Genomic DNA, 21,361 nt, shown 5'->3' with positions numbered 1-21,361 from the left:
AGACTGGCATCCGGAGTGTGGTCAGTATCAGGGGTGTGCAAGAATCTCCTCAGGAACTTAATGCCAAACTAAAAGCAGTCACGAAGACTGAGAGCCTGTCACTGAAAGGGGGATGGGTTGACGGGGTGAGAGAACTCTACCCTTCCTTCTCTCCCCACACAGCTGCCTAAATTCAGACTTTATCAATGTTGATCTAGTTTCAATCCAGGAAATCCAGTCTGTGATCCATCTTAATGGGTGGCTGATTTCAATTTGCAGCCCATGGAAGAGTCCTTATCACTGTTTTACAGTGATTCTCAGACAACATTTCCAAAATTCCAGTGCATAGTTAATAGCCTTTCAAAGTATGCAAGACAGAGGCTGTTATGGCTAAAAGTTCAAAGAGCTCCGGAATTTAAAAGAAAAATGTTGGGAGGATTCAGCTCTAAAGAAAGACACTAGTAATATTTCCAATTTTTAAAGTCCAAATTATCATTTTTTCTCCCCAAATGTGTATTGTATATAAACGAGACCTTTTGTCATGAACTGACTTGTTCATTATTGAAACTAATGGGGTTTCCTCATTAGGGACCTAGTACTCTCAAGCTAATAACACAAAAAACTCCAGGGAGAAAATGCAGATGTAAGTATTTCTTCTTCTCTCCTTAAAGAAGCTGGGGTTCACAATATTCATTCATTCAAATATTTACTGAGTACCAACTCTGTGTCAGGCATTGTTCTAGGTGTGGCAAAACAGTACCAAGTCTCTGGTCTCATGAAGTCCCATAATAAGCATCATAATCACCCCAACCCAGCAGCTGTTAAATGAGTAACTCTTGAAAGGGAGGGGGAAAAAAGGGTCTCCATAAGGGTCTCCCAAGTTTCCCTGGACTTGGCCCCATGAAGTTCCAGAATCAGACTTCAATACCGCAGCTGGAAGGTACCTTCATAAGAAGTGATAGATGCCAAGTCAAAGAAAGGGCCAAACAATCAGATGAAGGTTGCCAAATATTTTGCAAAGTACTTAAGTTTTTCTCCTCAATGTTCAATACTTGGTAAAATTTCATCATCAGAAACTTAGTAGTATAATGCATTAAAAGACTAAGAGTTGCTCAAAGATAGCAGTCTAGCATTTTCCATTTTGTTTTTACCAGCTCTGCAACACAATCTCAAATTCTAAAACCAATCACAACATCTTCCCAAGTGTCTATATGCTTAGAAGAAATGCCACAAACTGACTTAAAAACACCTAAGTGGACCTATCTTGGTTCTTAAACATCAGCAATTCTGTAAGATTAGTGGCCGGATGTTGTTCCATGTCCTTGCCTTGGAAAAGACACACCATGAAGCAGCCAACTGGTGTGCTTTAGGCCTCAATCTCATACAAAAAAGGGTTAAATGGTCATAGGATGTTTTCTCTTCCAGTCCACTTCCTCATTTAAATTGGACTCCTTTTATGCTTTTACAACACTACAATTACCTTAATCTGTCTTTTCAGTCCCTTCCTGTCTATGCACCCTATTTTAACTTGTTTTATAACCTTCTCTCCCATCCTACTCCTCCCATTATGCTCCTTAAATTCAAGTTCATCTTCCTCTCTTCCTCTGGCTCTTATTCCCAGGGACCAACTGATTACATTAAAAATAAAAAAAACATGCAATGTCATGACGGGGTCCTAGGTAATTTATTTCTCTACTCTGGTCTCAAGTTTTCTAGTCTGTAAAATGACCTCTACTGATCTCTTACACTTACAGTCCCAAGAATTCTATGATCTTTAAAAATTGTTTTAGTTCAAACAAATTAGGATAAAAAGAAAAAAATCTAAATGCTTAAAAAATCTCTTTTAAGAGCAGTGGTTCTCAAACTTTCTTATGTGTGAGACCTGGGAATAAGATCATCCTCAGATATGTGTATTTTAACACAAGCTCTCCAGGTGACTATAATCTATAATCATATTTTGAAAAACCCTGCTCTGTCATGTCTTGGTCCTTTGAGCAGTGATTAATACCAAGTACCAGCCACCTACAATAATGGACATGCTACCGATTTTATTTTCAGTTTCTACTTCAACTGGGTCTCTCTGTTCCTTTAAAAGGCAGGCACAAGGTGCTTGCTGAGTCAGTCCCTGGGGATTTTTTTAAATTTACAGCTGAGTATACTGAGGCTCTACAACTGAGGAAGAAAGAGGTTTTCACCTGCTACTTTCCCAGCCCCTATTTGAAAGGAAGAAGGAAGAGCTACATTAGGGGTGACACAGCTACCCCAACTTAGATAAGGAGTAGGGTAGTCAGGTGCTTTAGAATAGAAATTTCCTTTGTTGTTTGGACATTGGGCACAGACGTGCTTAGAGACAGAGGTAACTTGAGTCCTGCCACTGGGACTCAGTTGAGAAGATGAATGACTAGAAAAAAGATAGAATAAGACTTAATGAAGCTGCAAGCTCACAGTAAACTTTTGACACTTGGCTTATACAGATTCCTCTGGAAGCCAGAGGCTACCAAGTTTTATGAAAAGAGTCCCGTGAGCTTCCTGTGATACATACAAGTGTGAATCAGCAAGGTAAGCATCTGGCACTACTCACCAAGCCAGGGGTCAGCAAAATTTTTCTCTAAGGGGACAGGTAATAAATAGTTTTAGGCTTTGTGGCCCATTCAATCTCTGTTGCAGATACTCAGCTCTGCCACTGTAGCACAAAAGCAGCCACAGATTATATGTAAATGAATGAGCATGGCTGCATTCCAATAAAATTTTATTTATGGACACTGGAATTTGCATTTCATATAATCTTCCTGTGTCATGAAATAATATTCTTTTTTTAAATTGAAGTATAACTGACATAACATTATATTAGTTTCAGGTGTATTTAATAATTTTTTCCCCAACCAGTAAAAAAATATAAACACCATGGGCCATACAAAAGAAAGCACAGTTTTCAGAACTCTGCAATTACTTAACAGTGACTAGAAACTATCCCCAATGCCCCCGTAGAGAGAGCGGTGCCATTCTGAAGCTCGGTGTGTAAATGAATATCCTCCTTGCTTTACCTAAGGCTTTCCCCTAAATGATATCCATGCTCAGCCTGGTTCCCTCTTCTCTCCTCCTTTCAAACAGCCCGTGAATGGCCATACTTGATTTAAAAGTGGTTAAAATCTACTTGCTCTACAAAACTAGACAGAGTCAGTCACACGAATGAGAACTCTGAAGGGGAGGCCAAGGCTGAGCCCACTGCTAATTCTGCTTCTTAAGCAGCAAGCTAGTTAAATTTGTTATTTATCCCCCTTGAAGTGGTAACAACATCACACTTGTTCACACTCCTAACCACCTCCAATGAAACTCCTTAGTATATAAGCAGACTTCAGAGATCCTTCTAAAATAAGGGGGTTGGGGGGGCGGGGTCTAGTAAATCCCTGGTTAACAAAAAGATCCTTTTTCTTGAGTACTCAGATAAACAGAAGTTTTACTGATTTTTGGAGTAACTGGCTCCAAGCACAAGGTGAACTGCTTAAAAATAAATTATCCAGGGGTCTCTGCTGCACAAGCCGGCAAGCCTTCCTTAATAAGGAAAGGATTACACATTAAACTGTAACAGAGCCTTCTAGTCAATGATATTAGTCTGATAAGGATCCACTAAATGAAGGCAAGTGCTCTAAGAAATGCAAGTCCTTGGTCTGATACCACACAGGTCACTCCACTACAACCCAGGATTCCCAGGAGGCAACTGAGTCACCCAGGCTCCCCTTTACCTTGTTTTGTGTCACATTTAAGAACTCAAGCTGTGGCATCAGACAGGCTTCGATTAGCCTCCCAGCTGTGTGGCTTACTACTAACTATAGCCTTGAGCCTCAGTTTCTTCAAAAGTGGAGATAATAAATGTTCAAAATTCAGCTACTTATTTTATCCCAATTCCATTTTGTCTTCCCACCCTCAAAAATAACAGATCATAATTTGAAGCTAAAGCTGAAGGAAACTGGATCTGGTCCCTGGTCTTTAAGCAATTTACTCAAGTTATTTTCTAAGACCTCATACGTTCACTATACGCCAGTGGTCAAGGCTATAAAATCTCACTTTATTCCACCAGACTAAGATTGTCTGGCTAATGGTGGACTAGACTACTTATAAGTAAGTCAACACTCACTCACTATGTTCACTGTGAGCGTACAAATGACAGGAAGACCCCAAATGGGGTGGAGAAGTTGAGTTCTGATCTGCTTTTACTATAAGCAGCACCTTGGGTGAGTTAAAATCTTGGGTGCTATTTGCTTGCCTGGACAATCTTAGATTCTCTACCACTTACAGTGAGACATTAATTTATTACTGACTACAGTGGAACAAATATGAATTAACTTCTTGTCATAGCAACATACTAAAAACTTGCAATTTCAAATTAAGTTGTGAGCTAAAACCAACCATTTTAAAGGACAGTGATCCATAAGGTATTATATGTAAACATAAGTTAATCTGTTTTTGTCAACTACAAAACAGACATGACCTATCTCATAGGGTTGCTGAGATACAATGAAAATTTATTCAATCCACAGGTACCTTAAATGTTCACCTTTGTGTAGCACTAAAGGGGTCAAGTAAAATGGAAAACTGTCTGAGCTTTCCAACTGCTGTGGTAAACTCAACTTTACTTACCAGTCATAAATCCTCTTAGCATGTCACCCAGGATAAGGCAATGTAGACTTACAGAAGGAAGTTCTTTATTCAAACTCATAACATAAATTCATACCTGTTTTGGATTTTGAAGTTCCAAGAGCCCCAACCTCCCATATTCCAAGTAAAATCTAAACCCAAATCTCTTTGCTCTTATCTAAATTTTACCTAGAGCTGTGCTGTGCAATATGAAGCCACTAGCCACATGTAGCTACTTTAAATTAAAGAAAAAATAAAACTTGAAAATTAAGTTCTTTAGCCACACTAGCCACATTTCAAAGGCTCAACATGGCCAGCAGCTACCATGTGGAATAGCACAGATCAAGAACAATTTCCATCATGACAGAAAATTCCACTGGACAGTGCTGACAAAACCAGGACTGAGACTTCCTGTGTCCTGATGCCTTGCCTAGCACTCTCCACTCCACCAGTGACTCCTCTGCTGGAGCCCAGTCAGGGGCCTTTTCCCTACACGGCAAGACACTATGTTGTGTAGTTCCTTAAGGTCAGCCGAAGTGTGCCATCTCAAAAGCAGGCCGCTTCTGCAGAGTTCCAGGGGAATCAGAGACTCAACGAGTGCTGCCCAGAGAACATTTCAACTAAGGCATTAGTCCACTAAGGTATAAGTTAAACCAGATAGAGCAATTATTTTAAGCTTCAGGAGTATGGCAAGGAAGTCCCATTTTACTAACTCATCTTTGTTCTCTAAACGCAAGACAAAGTTGGAATTTTTTACTTTTGCCTCTGAAAGTAATTAACCAGTACAAGATCCTTAAGAGGGTTATTTGCATTTTACATACTCTTCTGTAGTGAGTAATGTTTTCACAAGGACATTTCCGTACTGAAAATGCTTCTCCTTTCCTAGGAGGCAGAACTTAAAAGAGAAAAAGGACTTGTCTAACCTGAAAATGTACCTTCTCAGGCCAGCTCAATTAGGACAGGCTCATTCCTGCAGGCTTGCCTTCCTTTGCTTCTATTAAGTGGGCCCTTAATGCCTGGGAAGTAGTGAAAGTGACTACAAACCTCCTGCCAGTGCTGCATAGGAACCCACCAGCTCAGCCTAAACTGCCCATTTCCAATGGGCGTGGGCCTCAAACGGCCCCAAGTCCACACCTTGTCTGGCCATAAAGGTATCAAGTGTGTTGATGCGTTGCTTCATGCATCCTATTACTAATTCAGCCAATGGGCCCTTTTTGTCCAGAATATCACTACTGACTGTGCTTGAAATGCACAGGTCATTCTCTGGGTAACTAGCTACAGAAAGTGTAAGCCTGAATACATATATGCTCTTTAGAAGCTTTCCTGGTGCTAATCATGTAACTGGCTCCTATTTTTTGCTCCCATTTTGAATTACTCCAAATTCCTAACTATAAGGAAGTATAAGTATCAAACAAGTATTGAGGCCCAGACATGGGCCTTGTGAAAAAAACAAGGAACACTGTTTAAGAGGTTGAATTACTACAAAACTAGTTATAGGCTTCATATGAATCAGAGTCATAATCTGCTCAAGGCCACCCAACTACCGAGAGTTGAATCCAAGTTTATCTCACTCCAAAGCCTATGTTTCACTGGTGAGCACATGGACTTCAACTGTCTTTCATTCCTCCTAAAAATGTGAGAGGTGCAATAGGAGAAGGTGAACTTCAAATCTTACTCTATTCCACTGGTCCTGAAACCTCAGTGTGTATCAATCACCTGGCTGACTTGGTAAAACCTAGGCCGTGAGCCCCCACTCCCAGAGCTTGAGCCAGTAGGTTTGCATGAGGGCCAAGAATTTGCATTTCCCCCAACGGCATTTCCCCCAACAAGTTCTCAGGCAATGCTGATGCTGCTGATCAAGAAACCACACTTTAAGAACCACTGCTCTATTCAAATCCTCCCATTTCAATCAGTGCCATCAGTAACTAAAGACCCCTAGTTTAACCTAAAGATAGTGCCCTCCACAGGTTAGATCCACAGCATTCCACTAAACTACGCTCCACTTCACGTCCTCAAGCCCTGCCTTCAACATCCTACGAACACTAGCATGAAAACTGCCTCTCACTCTTCATGCTCCGCTTAGTCAACCAATCTTAAAAGATGACATCAGGATCAAATAATGGCTAGTTAAACATGGAAGTAGGAGAAAGGATTAGGATTCTGATGAGACACATAGTTAAACAGCTGCAAAGGCAGTTAACTATCTCTGCTATTTATCTAAATGCTCGTTGAAAGGTAGAAGATATTTATTTAAATTAGAGTGAGATAAGTAATAAGCATTTATAAACATATGGAAAACACTGTTCTGATGCCTTTTTAAAAATTCTGTAAATTTAATAACTAGACCAATGGAGTACCTTAATCAAATGAAACAAAACAGATCTTAGCCAAATAAAATAGTTCACATAGATCAGTTTCTCCAAAGGTGACTTATGGGTCACCTGTATTAGAATCATTTTGAATTGTTAAAGATATATTTAAAATGTAGATTTCTCAATAGCTCCACAACAGAATCAACTTCAAGGCATAGGACTAGGAATATGTATTTTTTCCAAGCACTCCCAGGTAATTCTTATGCAAATTAGCTTAAGAACTGAAAACTCAGTGTAAAGCTCTCAATGTTCCTAACTTGATTTTCAACCAGTTGGTGAGCTAGGAGAGAGGGAGGATCCCATTTCACAACTAAACATTTGTTAAAAGCATCTGTATCGACCACGTGCTCTTGCCCACTTCCTAGTAAGTAATAAGCCAACCACATATATTTCTAAAGCCTAGAATGAAAAATTGGAAGAGGACAACAAAGGCTCAGTGAAAGCCAGAGAAAAGTGGCTACTTCTGGCTTGGGGTTAAGTGTTGATTGCAGACAGATTTCACTGGAAAGGAAACTGAGTATCTAAGACTATGCCTTCAATATTGAAACAAGCTCTGAGATGTTTCTAACTCTCAAGGAGTTTACAATACTTAATGCCTTCCTAAAAATAGATAGGAAAATGGAGATGATATACTTATCTAAACTGTACCAAGTTCTAAACACTAAGGAGGCATTCCAGGGTAAAAAGGAATATTTTAACAGAACAAAACATGATCATAGACTTCTGGGAGAAGAACGCACACTGAACTTCATTTCTGGGAAACAGGGTTGCTGCAGAAGGCCTTTAAAAAAATATATCAAGTTTTCAGTAAATGTACTGAGCAAAATTATCTTCACTTTTGTACAACAGCACCTACTGGCATGCATATTTACTCATGTGCAATCAGGATGAATTCTGTTTGATAGTCCGCTAGTCTTACTTATGCAAACACTTTCACTGTTTTCAGTCACTTATAGACATATTTCATCATATTGTACTATAACTTTGAACTCTTCCCCTAAAAATTTGAGCTTAACACAAACACTACCTGACATCTAAATTCTAGAAGTTAGCTCCAGTCCTAAATAAGTTCTATAACATTTTCAGGACTACTGAGGGAAAATTTGTAGCTTCTTGTTTGCCCACTAAAATCTGTTTCCCCAAAGAGAAAACAAGCACATTTCTGCTTATAGACCACTTTCCCAACATTCTGAGATTAGGAGGGTGCTAACATCTGTAAAAAGATTATAAACTTCTGTGGAAGTGTGATTTTTATATTACACTGCACTCAAGGGAGGAAGAAGGTGATTTGATTTTTAAGTGGAAAGAGTAATTAATTATGGTCAAACCACCATCAGCTGAATCTCCACTGAGCCCACCCCGTCTGTCTGTCGTGGACTTCTGTATGCTAAGGGAGCTAACTGGGAGACTTTTCAGAGCTGGGCTGTGTGGCCTTGGAGAGCTTTCAGTTTAGAAGTCAAGTGTAACAAGCCAGCAGTTGCAAAGACTAGCCAATTTGTATTCCTCCTCCCCATTTTTGTTCTTTCCTGGTTAACTAGAACTGTGAAAATTTCGATGTTAAATAGCAAGAACTACTGTCATTGCATCTACTCCTGCGAAAACACACTGATTATAAGAATAAGGCAGAGTAAAGCTAACGTTTAGTCTCAATCAGTTTTCTAGTGTTCAAATCACACTATACATAACACTACTATGTACTCTGAACCTTCCTCTGAGGAGTTTAACAGCTTTCATGTATTGCCCGTATCAAGACACCTCATGGATTAGGAAGGAGTAACAATAGTAATATATTTGAAATGTTTCATACAATTAGTTTCCCAGGACTTTAAGTCCTGAGTCTAACCTCTAAGATTTCAGTTCTTCAAATTTAATAAGATGGTGATTTCACAGCTTTTATTTTAGGCAATGCATTCAAGGATTTAAACTATTTCAAGCAAATACTTGATTAGCTACTGTCATATGAATCTCTTGCACAGAATGTGAACGTTTCTAGTCACCCTGACAAATGTACCTGTTCGGGGAAACCTGAAAACTAATTTCCTAAAATTCATGCAAAACAAGTATCTGATACAAAAAGATAATGGAAAATACACAGAACTTAAAACTAAACTTTTATTCTTCTATTCTAGGTGAAAAAGTTTTAATGAGCTTATAGGTATCCTAAATTTTTTTTTTCTAGAACAGTTATGAGTTTGGACATCTTTGGAAATCTAAGGTCCTAGCTTTTCCAATTCTTTCCAAGGAGGGAAAAACAAATCTCCTAGGATTGGAAATAAATGGAGACATCACTCTTTTTCACTGATAGTGAAGCATTAGCTGCCAGAAAGTACCTTCCGTTCCCACTTACCCTGGTACGACAGGAGCCTTTGCACTGATGAAAACACATGGAATCTCAACAGAGGAAGTAAAAATACAGGCCTGCAACTTACTAACCTCAAAGTGTTCCTTCTGAGAGCCCTATGGGTTTGTCTTGTTCATCTGTATCTAGTCACTACAGGTATTTACTCTGTGAATGTTTAAATAAATGAACATGGCAACTTAAAGTTTCCATTTGCAATTAAACATGAACGTTTTACCTTCCTAAGAAGATCTCTTAAATACTGCACCAACCCAAGGGCAAAGCGGTATGAGAAACGAAGTGGTTTGTACATAGTCACAAAGTAAAGGCGAGTCAGCACCCTCCTGAGCCCGCCCATCTCAGATTCACAGCAACAGTATCATATTCAAAGCTCCCTAGTGACCCTTCTCCCCTGGAGTAAAATCTCACAATACCCAAATTTAAAGAAATTGAAGTTCCCTTTGTACAGAAGACTAACGAAGCAATCTCTGAAAAGGTGATTGGGTGATTTTTTTTTTTTTTTTTTAATTTAAGGACTGGCAAGGAACTCAAAATTTTTTTCTAAGTTTTTACCTTTACTAAAGTAATCCTCAGGACTTCCCTGGTGGCGCAGTGGTTAAAAATCTGCCAGCCAAGGCAGGGGACACGGGTTTGAGCCCTGGTCCGGGAAGATTCCACATGCCACAGAGCAACTAAGCCCGTGTGCCACAGCTACTGACCTGCACTTTAAAGCCCGTGAGCCACAACTACTGAAGCCCATAAGCCTAACATCCCGTGCTCCACAACAAAAGAAGCCACCGCCATGAGAAGCCCACGCACCGCAACAAAGAGTAGCCCCTACTCACTGCAATTAGAGAAAGCCCGCGCACAGCAACAAAGACCCAACGCAGCAAAAAATAAATGAATAAATAAATAAATTTAAATAAATAAAGTGATCCTCACATGCTATTTAATCCTCAGTATTAGACCTAGTTTAGATGCAAAGGACTAAGACTCAGAGATTAACTTGTTCAAAGACATCGCCATTGAGCAGAAGTGCAAGAGCTCAAATTGAAATATCCTTTCCACTACATTATGGTTGCCTGATTTGGCGGTGGGTGGGTGGAGACACATGGATCCCCTCCCCACCCAAGGCTATTCACATTCTTAATCAGAGAAAAATGATGTAAGAGAAAGAGGTCCAAGCTCTGAAGACTTTTAAACCCAATCCTATTTCTGACACTCTAACATACGGAGGGCAATAGAGACATGCAGTATTAATATTCACTTTCTCACTTTTTTTCCTAAGTACTTTAAGAACCATTTGTTCCTGAGATGTTTATCTTTTCAAGACTTTATCTCTGAGACTCTTTAAAATTAGACCCTGTGCTGTAATTTTGATCCTACAAAATTATTTTCTCTGGACTACCTTTAATTGAATATTAATTTTGAAGTCTGTTCCTGTTGTGATGCTACTCGGATAATCCTTTTGATCCATGGTATAAGATCTCTACTAAGATCCATTTGGTTTAGTTTAATGTACAATAGTAAACATATCCCTAACTAACTTCGGTTTATCTTAAATAGTACTTCCAAATTAAAAATTCAAGGCAATTCAATAATCAGCATTACCTAGACTTATGAGCCATTACTAAAATTTTTTTCCATGGAATCCCCCAAATGCCTATACTCATGCACAATTGTTAACATGGAGTTTGCTACTTAAGTTCTCATACCTAAGTTTTATTATCTAAGGCACTTATTCCCAAGAATTATTATTTCACAGCAAGTTGAGCTGGTCACTTTGAGCAACCATCTGAATAAATGAAAAATAAAAGTAACTCTCAGGTGCTTTGAGTCTTCTCAGTTTAAAAATATTGAGGTGGGGACTTCCCTGGTGGCACAGTGGTTAAGAATCTGCCTGCCGATGCAGGGGACACGGGTTCGAGCCCTGGTCCGGGAAGATCCCCCCACATGCCACAGAGCAACTAAGCCCGTGTGCCACAACTACTGAAGCTCACGCGCCTAGAGCCTGTGCTCCGCGACAAGAGAAGCCACCGCGATGAGAAGCCCACGCACTGCAAGGAAGAGTCGCCCCCACTCGCCGCAACTAGAGAAAGTCTGCGCGCAGCAACGAAGACGTGATGCAGCCAAAAAAATATATATATATATTATATATATAATATATATAATATATATTATATATATATATATTGGGGCGGCAGGTAGTAAAAGAGTACCCTTTGAAGAACCATGATGGCGGAAGACATACTGAGTTCTGTGGTTTAAAAAAAAAAAACAAACCACAAATAATGAACTAGGCATTTCACTGATTAAATGTATCTAAAAGATAAACCCTTGGTTATCTTTCTTTTTTAATTGAGGTATAAATGACATATAAGCTCTGGGTGACTTTAATAGAAAACCCATAATTCTATTAAAAGGTTGAGAAATTACCCACATCAATACACTTCCTTCATTTCTAAGCCCACCTTTATTGCTGGAAGAAGTTCTTTCAGCAGTAACCACCTTGCCTTAGACTTATTCTTAGAAAAGTAAGAACCAGGTAAACATTTGGCTCCTACTTAGCCCAAACCTAGATATAGATACACCATCTTTTATTTTACGGTGATTGCTTAATAGTCAGAAGAGAGCCACATAGGCTATGCAGTTCAGTTAGGTAAAGACTCTATCTACCAACTCTAGTTATGTGTTACTGTTCACTGTGTAAATGTCAGGAAGATTTAAAATGTTAACAGAGAATACCAGTGAGGGAAGGAAAGAGCCACCAACTCACTACTTCAAATCTAACATTCAAGATAAAGATCCATCTCAGAGCAGAAGCTGTCTAATCAAAGTTTAAATTTTAAAATGTGGGTAGAGAGACACCTTCATATACTCATTTAAATCTCAATAGCTTGTGAAGCATAGAAATATCATCCTTGTTTACAGATGAGAAAACAAGGTATACGTACGCTAGCGCACACATATACAATCTTAAAAAACGGTACTGATGAACCTAGTGGCAGGGCAGGAATAAAGAAGCAGAGAATGGACTTGAGGACACGGCCGGGGGGGGGGTGGGGCAGGGAAGCTGGGATGAAGTGAGAGAGTAGCATTGACATATATACACTACCAGATGTAAAATGGATGGCTAGTGGGGAGCTGCTGCATAGCACAGGGAGATCAGCTTGATGCTTTGTGACGATCTAGAGGGTTGTACAGCAGAAACTAACACAATACTGTAAAGCAATTATACTCCAATAAAGATTTTTAAAAAAAAGAAAAAGAAAACAAGGTATAGCGGCCAGGACAAGTTTCATAGTAAGAACAGGGACTTAATCCAGATTGCTCTGATTTCTACTCCAACTTTCTATTTTACCACAGCTGCTCAAGAGCATTGTATCTCCCCAGAGCCTCCCTCTTCATCACTTATTCTCCTACTTCAATAGCAATCTGGTTCCAGCCTTAATACCATAGCATCTCTTGAAGATATAAGGGGTCTAAGGCTACCTCTAACAGCATATAATTAAGGACAGCCTGTGACATCTTTTTTTTTTTTTTTGGCTGCGCTGAAGGGCATATGGCATCTTAGTTCCCCAACCAGGGATCGAACTCACACCCCCTGCAGTGGAAGCACAGAGTCTTAACCACTGGACTACCAGGCACGTCCCGGCTGTGACATCTTATTAGAAGCTTACCAATTACCACCTGACTGGGGTTTCTGGAATCTGGACTAAGGCAGTATGCTACCAAAAAGGGGAGATGAGAGGGACTTCCCTGGTGGCACAGTGGTTAAGAATCCTCCTGCCAATGCAGGGGACACGGGTTCAAGCCCAGGTCCAGGAAGTTCCCACATGCCGTGGAGCAACTAAGCCCGTGCGCCACAACTACTGAGCCCGCGTGCCACAACTACTGAGCCTGAGCTCTAGAGCCCGTGACCACAACTACTGAGCCCATGTGCCACAACTACTGAAGCCCGCATGCCTAGAGCCCATGCTCCGCAACAAGAGAAGCCACTGCAATGAGAAGCCCACACACCACAACAAACAGTAGCCCCCGCTGGCCGCAACTAGAGAAGCCCGTGTGCAGCAATGAAGACCCAACGCAGCCAAAAATAAATAAATAAAATATTTTTTTGAAAGATATTTTAAAAAAAAGGGGGGAGATGAGAAGGTTTTCCCACAAATCTGTACTATTCCCATTAAATTCAGATTTATTCTTTTTTTATTTTTAGAATTTTATTTATTTTTTTATACAGCAGTTCTTATTAGTTATCCATTTTATACATATTAGTGTATATATGTCAATCCCAATCTCCCAATGAGATTTAATGAATACAAAAACATAGTGTCTACCAAACTCTCAAAATTAGTTCCCTTCCTCCCACTTCCCCTTCTGCTGCCAAGCAAGAGCTCAGATAGCTGACTACAAAGAAATAAAGGGGCTACCTTATAGGAGCTGGGTAAAGCAAGGGGGTCTCAGCCAATGAGATTCCCTAATCCACTTATCTTGAAATCTAGATCAGTCTTCTGCCCAACCCGTATTCTGCCTACAAAACTTTATAAATCTAGGCATTCGTATCTGGTAGCAAGGTTAAAATCTGGACTTTTACTAAGGGGCAATGAGTACACTTCTAGTGTATTCTAGTGTAGGAATAGCCTTCAACTAACAACTTTTTTTGGTAAACTCCAAATAGCCAAGGATATCTCCTCCAAGGTTCCTGCCCTCTATCTTTCCTAGGCTGTGCTGAGAAAAATACAAAGAATATTGGACCAAGGGTTGGCGGATGTGTTTTTGTTCTTAAAATACAGGAAAATGTCATAATACCCAGGGATCTATTAAACTTGTTCTCAGCAACGTCAACAACAAAGACAAGCGAATTAAAGTCCTCAATTATGCTGACTGCTTTAACACCTTTTGTTGAAGCTTATCTAGGTGTGTCTCAGGAATGCTAATGAACTGAGTTCTTCGGTTCCTTAAATCCACAGAAACAAAGTTAACTTCAAAGGCTCAGAGAGGAATTAACCTGAGACTGGTAGAGATGCACGCACCTCTACCCAATCTAATGAGGAGGGCAGAAGGGAGATGTAAATAAAAATATTTACTATACATTTCAGAAAAATTCTCAAGAACAGTACAGAAAGGTAAAGTTGGCAGGGAGATAACTGAGTGGATCTAAAAATATAAGGCAACAAATTAAAAACGAGTACCTACCAAAAAGAAATTTAAAACTTAAGTTGCCAATATCCCTTGCCGTTTCTTTCTTAACTAAACCTTACAGTCATAAATGACAGATAAAGACACAATACAAACTTTGACAATGGGTGGTCTAGCTTGATGATATTACAATCTGTATACCTAGACATATACTTGAGTCACTTCTCTCCCAGTCTGAAAAATATTTAGAATCTTTCTTGAATATACAGAATAAATATCATTTTAAGTAATATCTACTGCTGCTAAAATCATTTAGCAAACTATTAGTCATTTCCTACAACACTACCCAAAATACCATTAATATCTAACAGATATTCCACTCTAAGCTTCTTCCCACCTAATAAAGCCAAGGCTACACCCACCATCACCACTCCCCCATCTTTATCCCCCTGCACAGTACCCAGGCCCTATGCTATCAACACAGAGCATACTACACATTGCTCACACCTAGATAGGCAGGTGGTGGGGGAAGGGCAAAGGTTGGCAAATGCTACGTCTTCCATACCGATGGCCTCTATTTTACATTTCCTACTTTAGCTACTGGCCTGAAGCCATGGGGATGGAAAGCTGCTTCACAAACTTCAGATTTACAAGGCATGGAAACAGAAAAGACTTGTTCCAACTATTACTACTCAAAGTTTAAAGACAATCTAAAAGCCTCCTTTAAACACAATATCTCATTCACTTCTAAAGGGCCAGTTGGGAACTTCTCCCATCCCAAACTTTTTACCTTAAGAAGCCAAATTCTCAACTGCTTGCCCAAATGCCCTCATTTCGCAAAGTTAATGAATTCAAAAATAATTAAGCGGCAGTCAGATAACCTTAACCACAAGATTCAGAAAAGTTAGTGAACTGACTCTCTTCCGTCTCCAAATGCAATGAATGGACCATATTTTACCTTTCTTTCAAGACAGTTTTTAAACTCAGGATCCCACATCAAATACTCATTTCAAGCATTTCCATAGCCTCATTCAAAAGTAAATAATTACATTGGAATCCATTTTTCCCAGTGAACCTAGAACTTTATTGGAGTTCAACATAGTTTCATATGAAAAACACGCAATCCCTCACAAAACACTTCTGGAGAAATAACTTTGGGTTTGAAGAAAATCAGTATTCTGCACTGTAAGTACGGCAAAAGCTGTTAAAGACCAATAACATACGTATGCACTCATACCCAACTACTAGGAAATAACATGAACAACTGAAGTATGTCTGAAAGTTCCTAAAATGAAATACACCCAGAAAGCACAACAGAATCACGTCCAATACCATTGGCAGCAACAGGTAACTGTTACTGTGATTAACATACAACACATATTCACAAGCTCAGAAGTCAGCCATGTTTTCTGCATGCCCCCACACACGCCGAAAACAAACAAAAACCCCCAACAGCTTCATTTTAGAATATAAGCTTTGAGACATGTTAAGAATCCCTGGCACTTGTATAAATGGATACTGACTCACCTAGAACAAACTAATGAATCTCTCTTCAAATTCTCACAATTCCCCATTATTATGCTGATGTTAAAGGAAAAAAGCCAGACTCAATTCTTTTTTTGCTACTGTTGGTTAAAATGAGATTTTGGAACTGACCCTGACTTCCTATTTTCCATTTTACTTTATCTACTTACCAAAGACAAGTATGAGTTAATTATAGCAAGCAATATTATCCAGTTTTCACTTTTTAAACCATGAGGTATTTCTGATTTAGTAACTACTTGATTTTCTTGTTTTACCGGTAACGTCGGAATCTAAAATTTGTTTGTGAGTTCTGACATGCTAGTAATCTAAAAAGCACATGTTGACAAGCAACTCCGTTTCATCTATAAAGATTCTACAGCAGCTCACTAATTCTGAAAAGGTGCCCCCAAGAAATCTGGCTGCAGTGGAAGGAAGGACAACACTGGAGCCCAGAGCTTAAGTGTTTCTGGATGGAGTAGGAAGACGTGCCAGATTTCATTTGAAGGTGCCATCAGTTTGGTTTTAAAAATGTGATGGGAATTTTCAGATAGCCACATCATTAGTTTTCCCACCTGCCATCCCAACCAGTGCCCAACAGCACAGAAGTATAACTATCTGTTAGCATCAGAAACAATTCATATTTAATTCCATCATCCAGTTTGAATCCACTAAGCTACTAGAATCAACACAAGATAATGCCAAACAATGAACCCATGTAACATTTCTGAGAATAATCACTGATGAAACCAAGCATTATACTTTACTCATGCCAGGGAAGAAAGAACCCTACTACTCCAGAGTAGATGGACAAAAACATCAAGCTCTTGAAACAGCAATAGGACCACTGACCCCCAACCTGATGTTACCATTATCAACACTACAGATAATTCAGTAGTCTGCACAGTACTGGGCTAATGACTCAGCCCCACTTCAATGAGTGCTACCAACACCTAGAAAAAGAAGCCTTTTCTCTTAGGTATAAGAGATTATGGTTTCTGCTCCTGAAACTCCCAGCAATACTTTAAATATACACACATTTCACAAATAACAGATTTTTCCCAGCAGTTGAGTATGGGCTGGAATGTTCTAAATTCTATACGAACAGTAACAGTTCTAACTATTGTAAAGAATGAACTCCAAAGGCAAAAAATCTTTCAGCTCTTAGGGGACGAGGGCAGGCAAATGAGGGAGTTTTGTTTTAACATTATTGGCACAGTTCATCTGTAAGATGGGTTTAGGTCCACTTAAAATCATGCTTAAGCAAACTCTTAATACAAAGATCAACAATAACTTGTCTGAGCATAATTAAACATTGATTTTTATCTTTTAAAAACTCTTTCATAGTTACATAAATCAATCACTAGTTACTAATGTATTACTTAATAGAGCAAGCAAACAGCTACTAATACTACATCTTTCTTCTAGACAATATTTACAAAGATAATACTCCACTGTCAGACCCTCAGTGTGGTGGGGAAGCAGTTAAAGTGCTTTTTCTTTTGGGAGCAGGTTTAGATAAAAAGCAAACAACAAACTATCAAATCTCTCCCTCTTGCCTTTTTCAGCTCTGTAAGAAAGCAGAGATGAGGCAGCTTTTAATTTCTTCATACTAGAATCATATATAGCATAGTGGCTAAGCTTGTGAGCTTTGTAGTGCCAACTCACTGCCCTTGGGAAAGCTAGTAAATATACCTAAGGCTCAGTTTCCTTATGTATGGAAATGGAGATAATAGTACCCAACTCATAAGGGTTCTTCCAAGGATTAAATTAAACTAGATGATCCAATGGAAAGAACTGAGATTCATGCCTGATAGACAGTAAACATTCAATAAATATCAGCAATTAATAACCTACCCAGCCTACAATCATTCACATATTCAACAGTTCCTTTGTATAACCTAGGTGAGAACCATGGAGGTTAACTTTCTGAGGAGAAAGGACTACACTTTGTTTCATTACTAGATACATTACCTACTCAGCCCAGTCTGAGAGTCAAAAAACACTTATTCTGTATTAAGATCCTACCTTCCTCCAAGAGAGGTCAAAAGGACTTTTACATCCTCACCTGCCACATCCTTTCTTTGCTCCCACATCCCAAAGAAACGTATCTTACACTCTGCGGTTTTCTGAACAGCAGGGGCCTCATCTCCCGCTTTTAAAACCCTGATAGGTTGACTAAACATAGTTAAGAAATACTCCAACTCTTGACACTCAGCACCTAGTCTTGCACAAGCAAGCCCAAAAGCTACCTCCTCTGAGAAATTTCCCCACCCTCAGACAAAATTAAATCCCCTAGTCACCCAAAGCATTTTGGGTATAGATTTGCCCCAGCACCTACCTTGTAATTAACTAATTATGTCTCCCCCACATAGACTGAAGGCAAGAGCAGCACTTTGTGGCCAAAGGTTCAGCTCTAGCACTAAGCACAGTGCCTGGCATATATTAGGTGCTCAAGAAATGCTACACTTTAACCAGATTCTCTCCTCGCAGAGTACCATCTCTTGCTGGATGCCCTACTTCAAAATCTGAACATAAGGCTGCTCGCAGTAGAGCAGGCTAACACGATGGACTGCTGATTACAACATCAGAAAACCTAGTCATCAGCTTCTCCCACTGGATAGGTTCCCAGAACCCAAACTCAACTGAGCAGGATTATGTACCATCAGAATCAGTGGGAATTCCCAGCACACTACAGAAGGTACCTTCTCCTTCAACAGGATTGTTGAAAAGCTCGCAGGGTGAGCTTTCTATTGGGGGAATCTTCACTCGGTAACTGAAGTGGAAATACTCAAAGAATAAATGCCTTGATTTGGCTGAAAAGGGTACAAAACATAAAGGTCAGGCAAAAGCAAGCTAGCTCTCGATTCCTGAAAAACAGAGGCTTCTGAAAAAGAATGAACAGGAAGCAGGGGTGGTGCTGGTCATCTTTGTTTCAATAAATAAAATCTTTTTTTCTACCCCACAGCTTACGAGAAATGCCTAATACACCAGGCCAGATGAGATGCTCAGCGACGTTTCCTCCTGACAACTACACTAAACTGCATTTCTAAAAAAAAAAAAACAGTGCCTTAGGAACCTCAGCCCCACTGAAGTTCTAGTCAGTAATACTTTAATTAAAAAAAAAAATCAACATGCCTAAGCCCAACATTTACAATGGATGGCCAACAGAGAACTTGCAAACTTTCTGAAGGCAGGTACCACTACCTTTGCAAAGAACACAACTTGGGGAAAGCAATCTCAAAATATAAAGAACTCCACAAAGGAGGGCTTTAGCTTTAGAGCCCTATTTCCTACCATAAACATCTTACCAGGGAAAGGGAGGAAAAAAAAAAAAAATCAACAGTTGCCGAAGGGTATCTTTCATTCTGGAAGCAGAAAAGGAAACAAACAAGAAGCAGTAAGAGGGAATAACACCCCAAATAAAGTTCTCTTTGGGAAAAAACAGTAACAATTCAGGCTCCCAACCTTCCCCCTGGTGAGGTCTGTGATTTACGTGGCTTTGCTCCGCAGAAAGCTTTTTCTGGGCAGCTCAAGGAAGGAGCCAAGGGAGGGAGAGAAAGAGACATAGACACAGAAAGGAGAGGAGAGAGAAAAAGAAAATGGCGCAGAGACTAAGTCCCGACTGTCGACAAGGCGACTTTCCCGGGAGGAATCCGGGCCCGGAAAGACTGCCAGAGGCCCAGCGGCGGGCGACGCGGGGTCTCCGTTGCCCCCTCTTGGGAGGGCCGCGATCTGGGGGCGCTGGGGTCCCCGGAAAGGGGGTCCAGAGGCGGCCCGATGGGAACAATGGGGCCGGTGAGCGAGGAGCCGGGACTTAGTCTCTGGGACGCCATGTCTGTCCTCTGCCCGGCTCGGGCCGGGAGCGGGGCCGGCGGTCGGGGGCACCGGGGTCGGGGAGGGGGCACACTCACCATTCAGTCGGAAATCCGCCTCGATCTGGGGAGAGAAAAGGAGGGACTATGAAACAACAGGCACATTCACCCCGCGGGCGGCGGGCGAGCGCGCGCTGCCGGGGGCCGGGCCCACCCTGCGCCCCCCGGGATAAGGGGGCCCCGGGAACGGCCTGAAGGGTCAGCCAACCCCCCTAAAACTGTAACTTGGCGCCTCCCGCCCGGGGCCCGGGGAGCCGATCTCCTCCGGCCGGCCACCCCTGGCGGGGGGCTCCGGCCTGTCAAAGCGGCGGCCGGGCCGAGGCCGGGGCCTGCGCCGGGGGTCGTGGAGGGGCGGGGCGGGGCCGGGGGCCCGGGCGGGCCGGGCCGGGCAGGGCAGTACCTGGGAATCGTTGTGGAGATGGTCCCCACTCATGTCGGCCGGAGCGGCGAGCGCGGCGGAAGGCGAGGGGCGTCGAGGAGTCGCAGACGGCCGCGGCCGGCCTGTTCAGGCGGACGGGGGCTCCCGGAGACGCGGGTAAAGGGCGGCGGGGCGGGCCTGAGACTCCCGGAACGGCTCAGGCGGCGAGCGCGGCGGGCGGTGAGGGGCGCCGAGGAGACGCAGAGACGGTCGCGGCCGGCCTGTTCGGGCGGACTGGGGGTCCGGGAGGCTCCCGGAGACGCGGGTAAAGGGCGGCGGGGAGGGCCTGAGACTCCCGGAACGGCTGAGGCGGCGACAGCGGCGGCGAGGCTGACTGTTGCCGGCCTGGTGGCGACAGCAGACCCCAGCAGTTGTGTAACAGCCTAAGTTCGCATTTCGGCTCACTGCGCCTGCGCGGCCGCTTTTAAATGCGACGTCCCTGACGTCAGAGATTCCGGAAGGAGGCCGAGGGTTGCGGGACCCGCCCCCTCGTGCTTCCAAGGGTGGACCCGGCTTTGCATCGCAAGCCCCGCCCCTAGCCCTCGCGCGCCGATGTGATTTGCATAAGGAGCTGACTCCGCCCACGGCCGCCCACCCTGTGAAATCTTCTCTTCCTCTCCCAGCGCCTTTTCTCGGATCCCAGATCCCTCCCCTAGGCAGTGCGCAGGCGCAGCCCGGACACCGCCTCCGGACTGGGGCCGGCAGCTCGGCCACGTGGTGGGCCTTTAAAGGCCGCCGCGGGACAGCGGCAGGGCCCGGTCCGAGATCTCCCGGGAGCTGCAAATACCTTGGCAGCAGGGGCCCCGAGCTCTCACCAGCTATTCTTCTCTCGCTAACCGGACCCCGACGCTGCTTGGCGGGAGGAGCTTCCACCCCAGCCTTTGTCCAGGCCTTCCAACTTATGGATGATTTCACGCCCACTTCTTAAAATTTATTTTAATTTTTCAACCCGCGAAAGGTCTGGCTTAGCTCCAGTTTTCAGCCGGGTACATGTAGCCCTGGGTCACAAGAGGCCTGATTTCATTCGTTCATTCTTCAAACATCCCTGAGCCAGGAATTGTGCTAAGGAGAGGAGTTGGGGCCA

At 42.0% G+C, this 21,361-nt stretch overlaps 1 protein-coding gene across 1 annotated transcript in view; it reads right to left on the bottom strand.

Annotated features, from left to right (window-relative positions):
• Positions 1-20,663, bottom strand: part of TOP1 (DNA topoisomerase I) — an 86,253-nt gene extending 65,590 nt beyond the window's left edge. The window contains exons 1-2 of the mRNA XM_004310903.4: positions 20,260-20,663; positions 19,899-19,923 (exon numbers count right to left, since the gene is read on the bottom strand). Of these exons, the coding sequence (XP_004310951.1) occupies positions 19,899-19,923; positions 20,260-20,292 (58 nt within the window). The 5' untranslated portion in view covers positions 20,293-20,663. The remainder of the gene's footprint in view (positions 1-19,898; positions 19,924-20,259) is intronic.
• Positions 20,664-21,361: the final 698 nt, after the last annotated feature.

The sequence above is a fragment of the Tursiops truncatus genome, chromosome 15 (genome assembly GCF_011762595.2).
Source record: "Tursiops truncatus isolate mTurTru1 chromosome 15, mTurTru1.mat.Y, whole genome shotgun sequence".
Lineage (NCBI taxonomy): Eukaryota > Metazoa > Chordata > Mammalia > Artiodactyla > Delphinidae > Tursiops > Tursiops truncatus.
The sequence above is the reverse complement of the archived record's forward strand: the minus strand, read 5'-3'. Positions and strand labels throughout refer to the sequence as shown.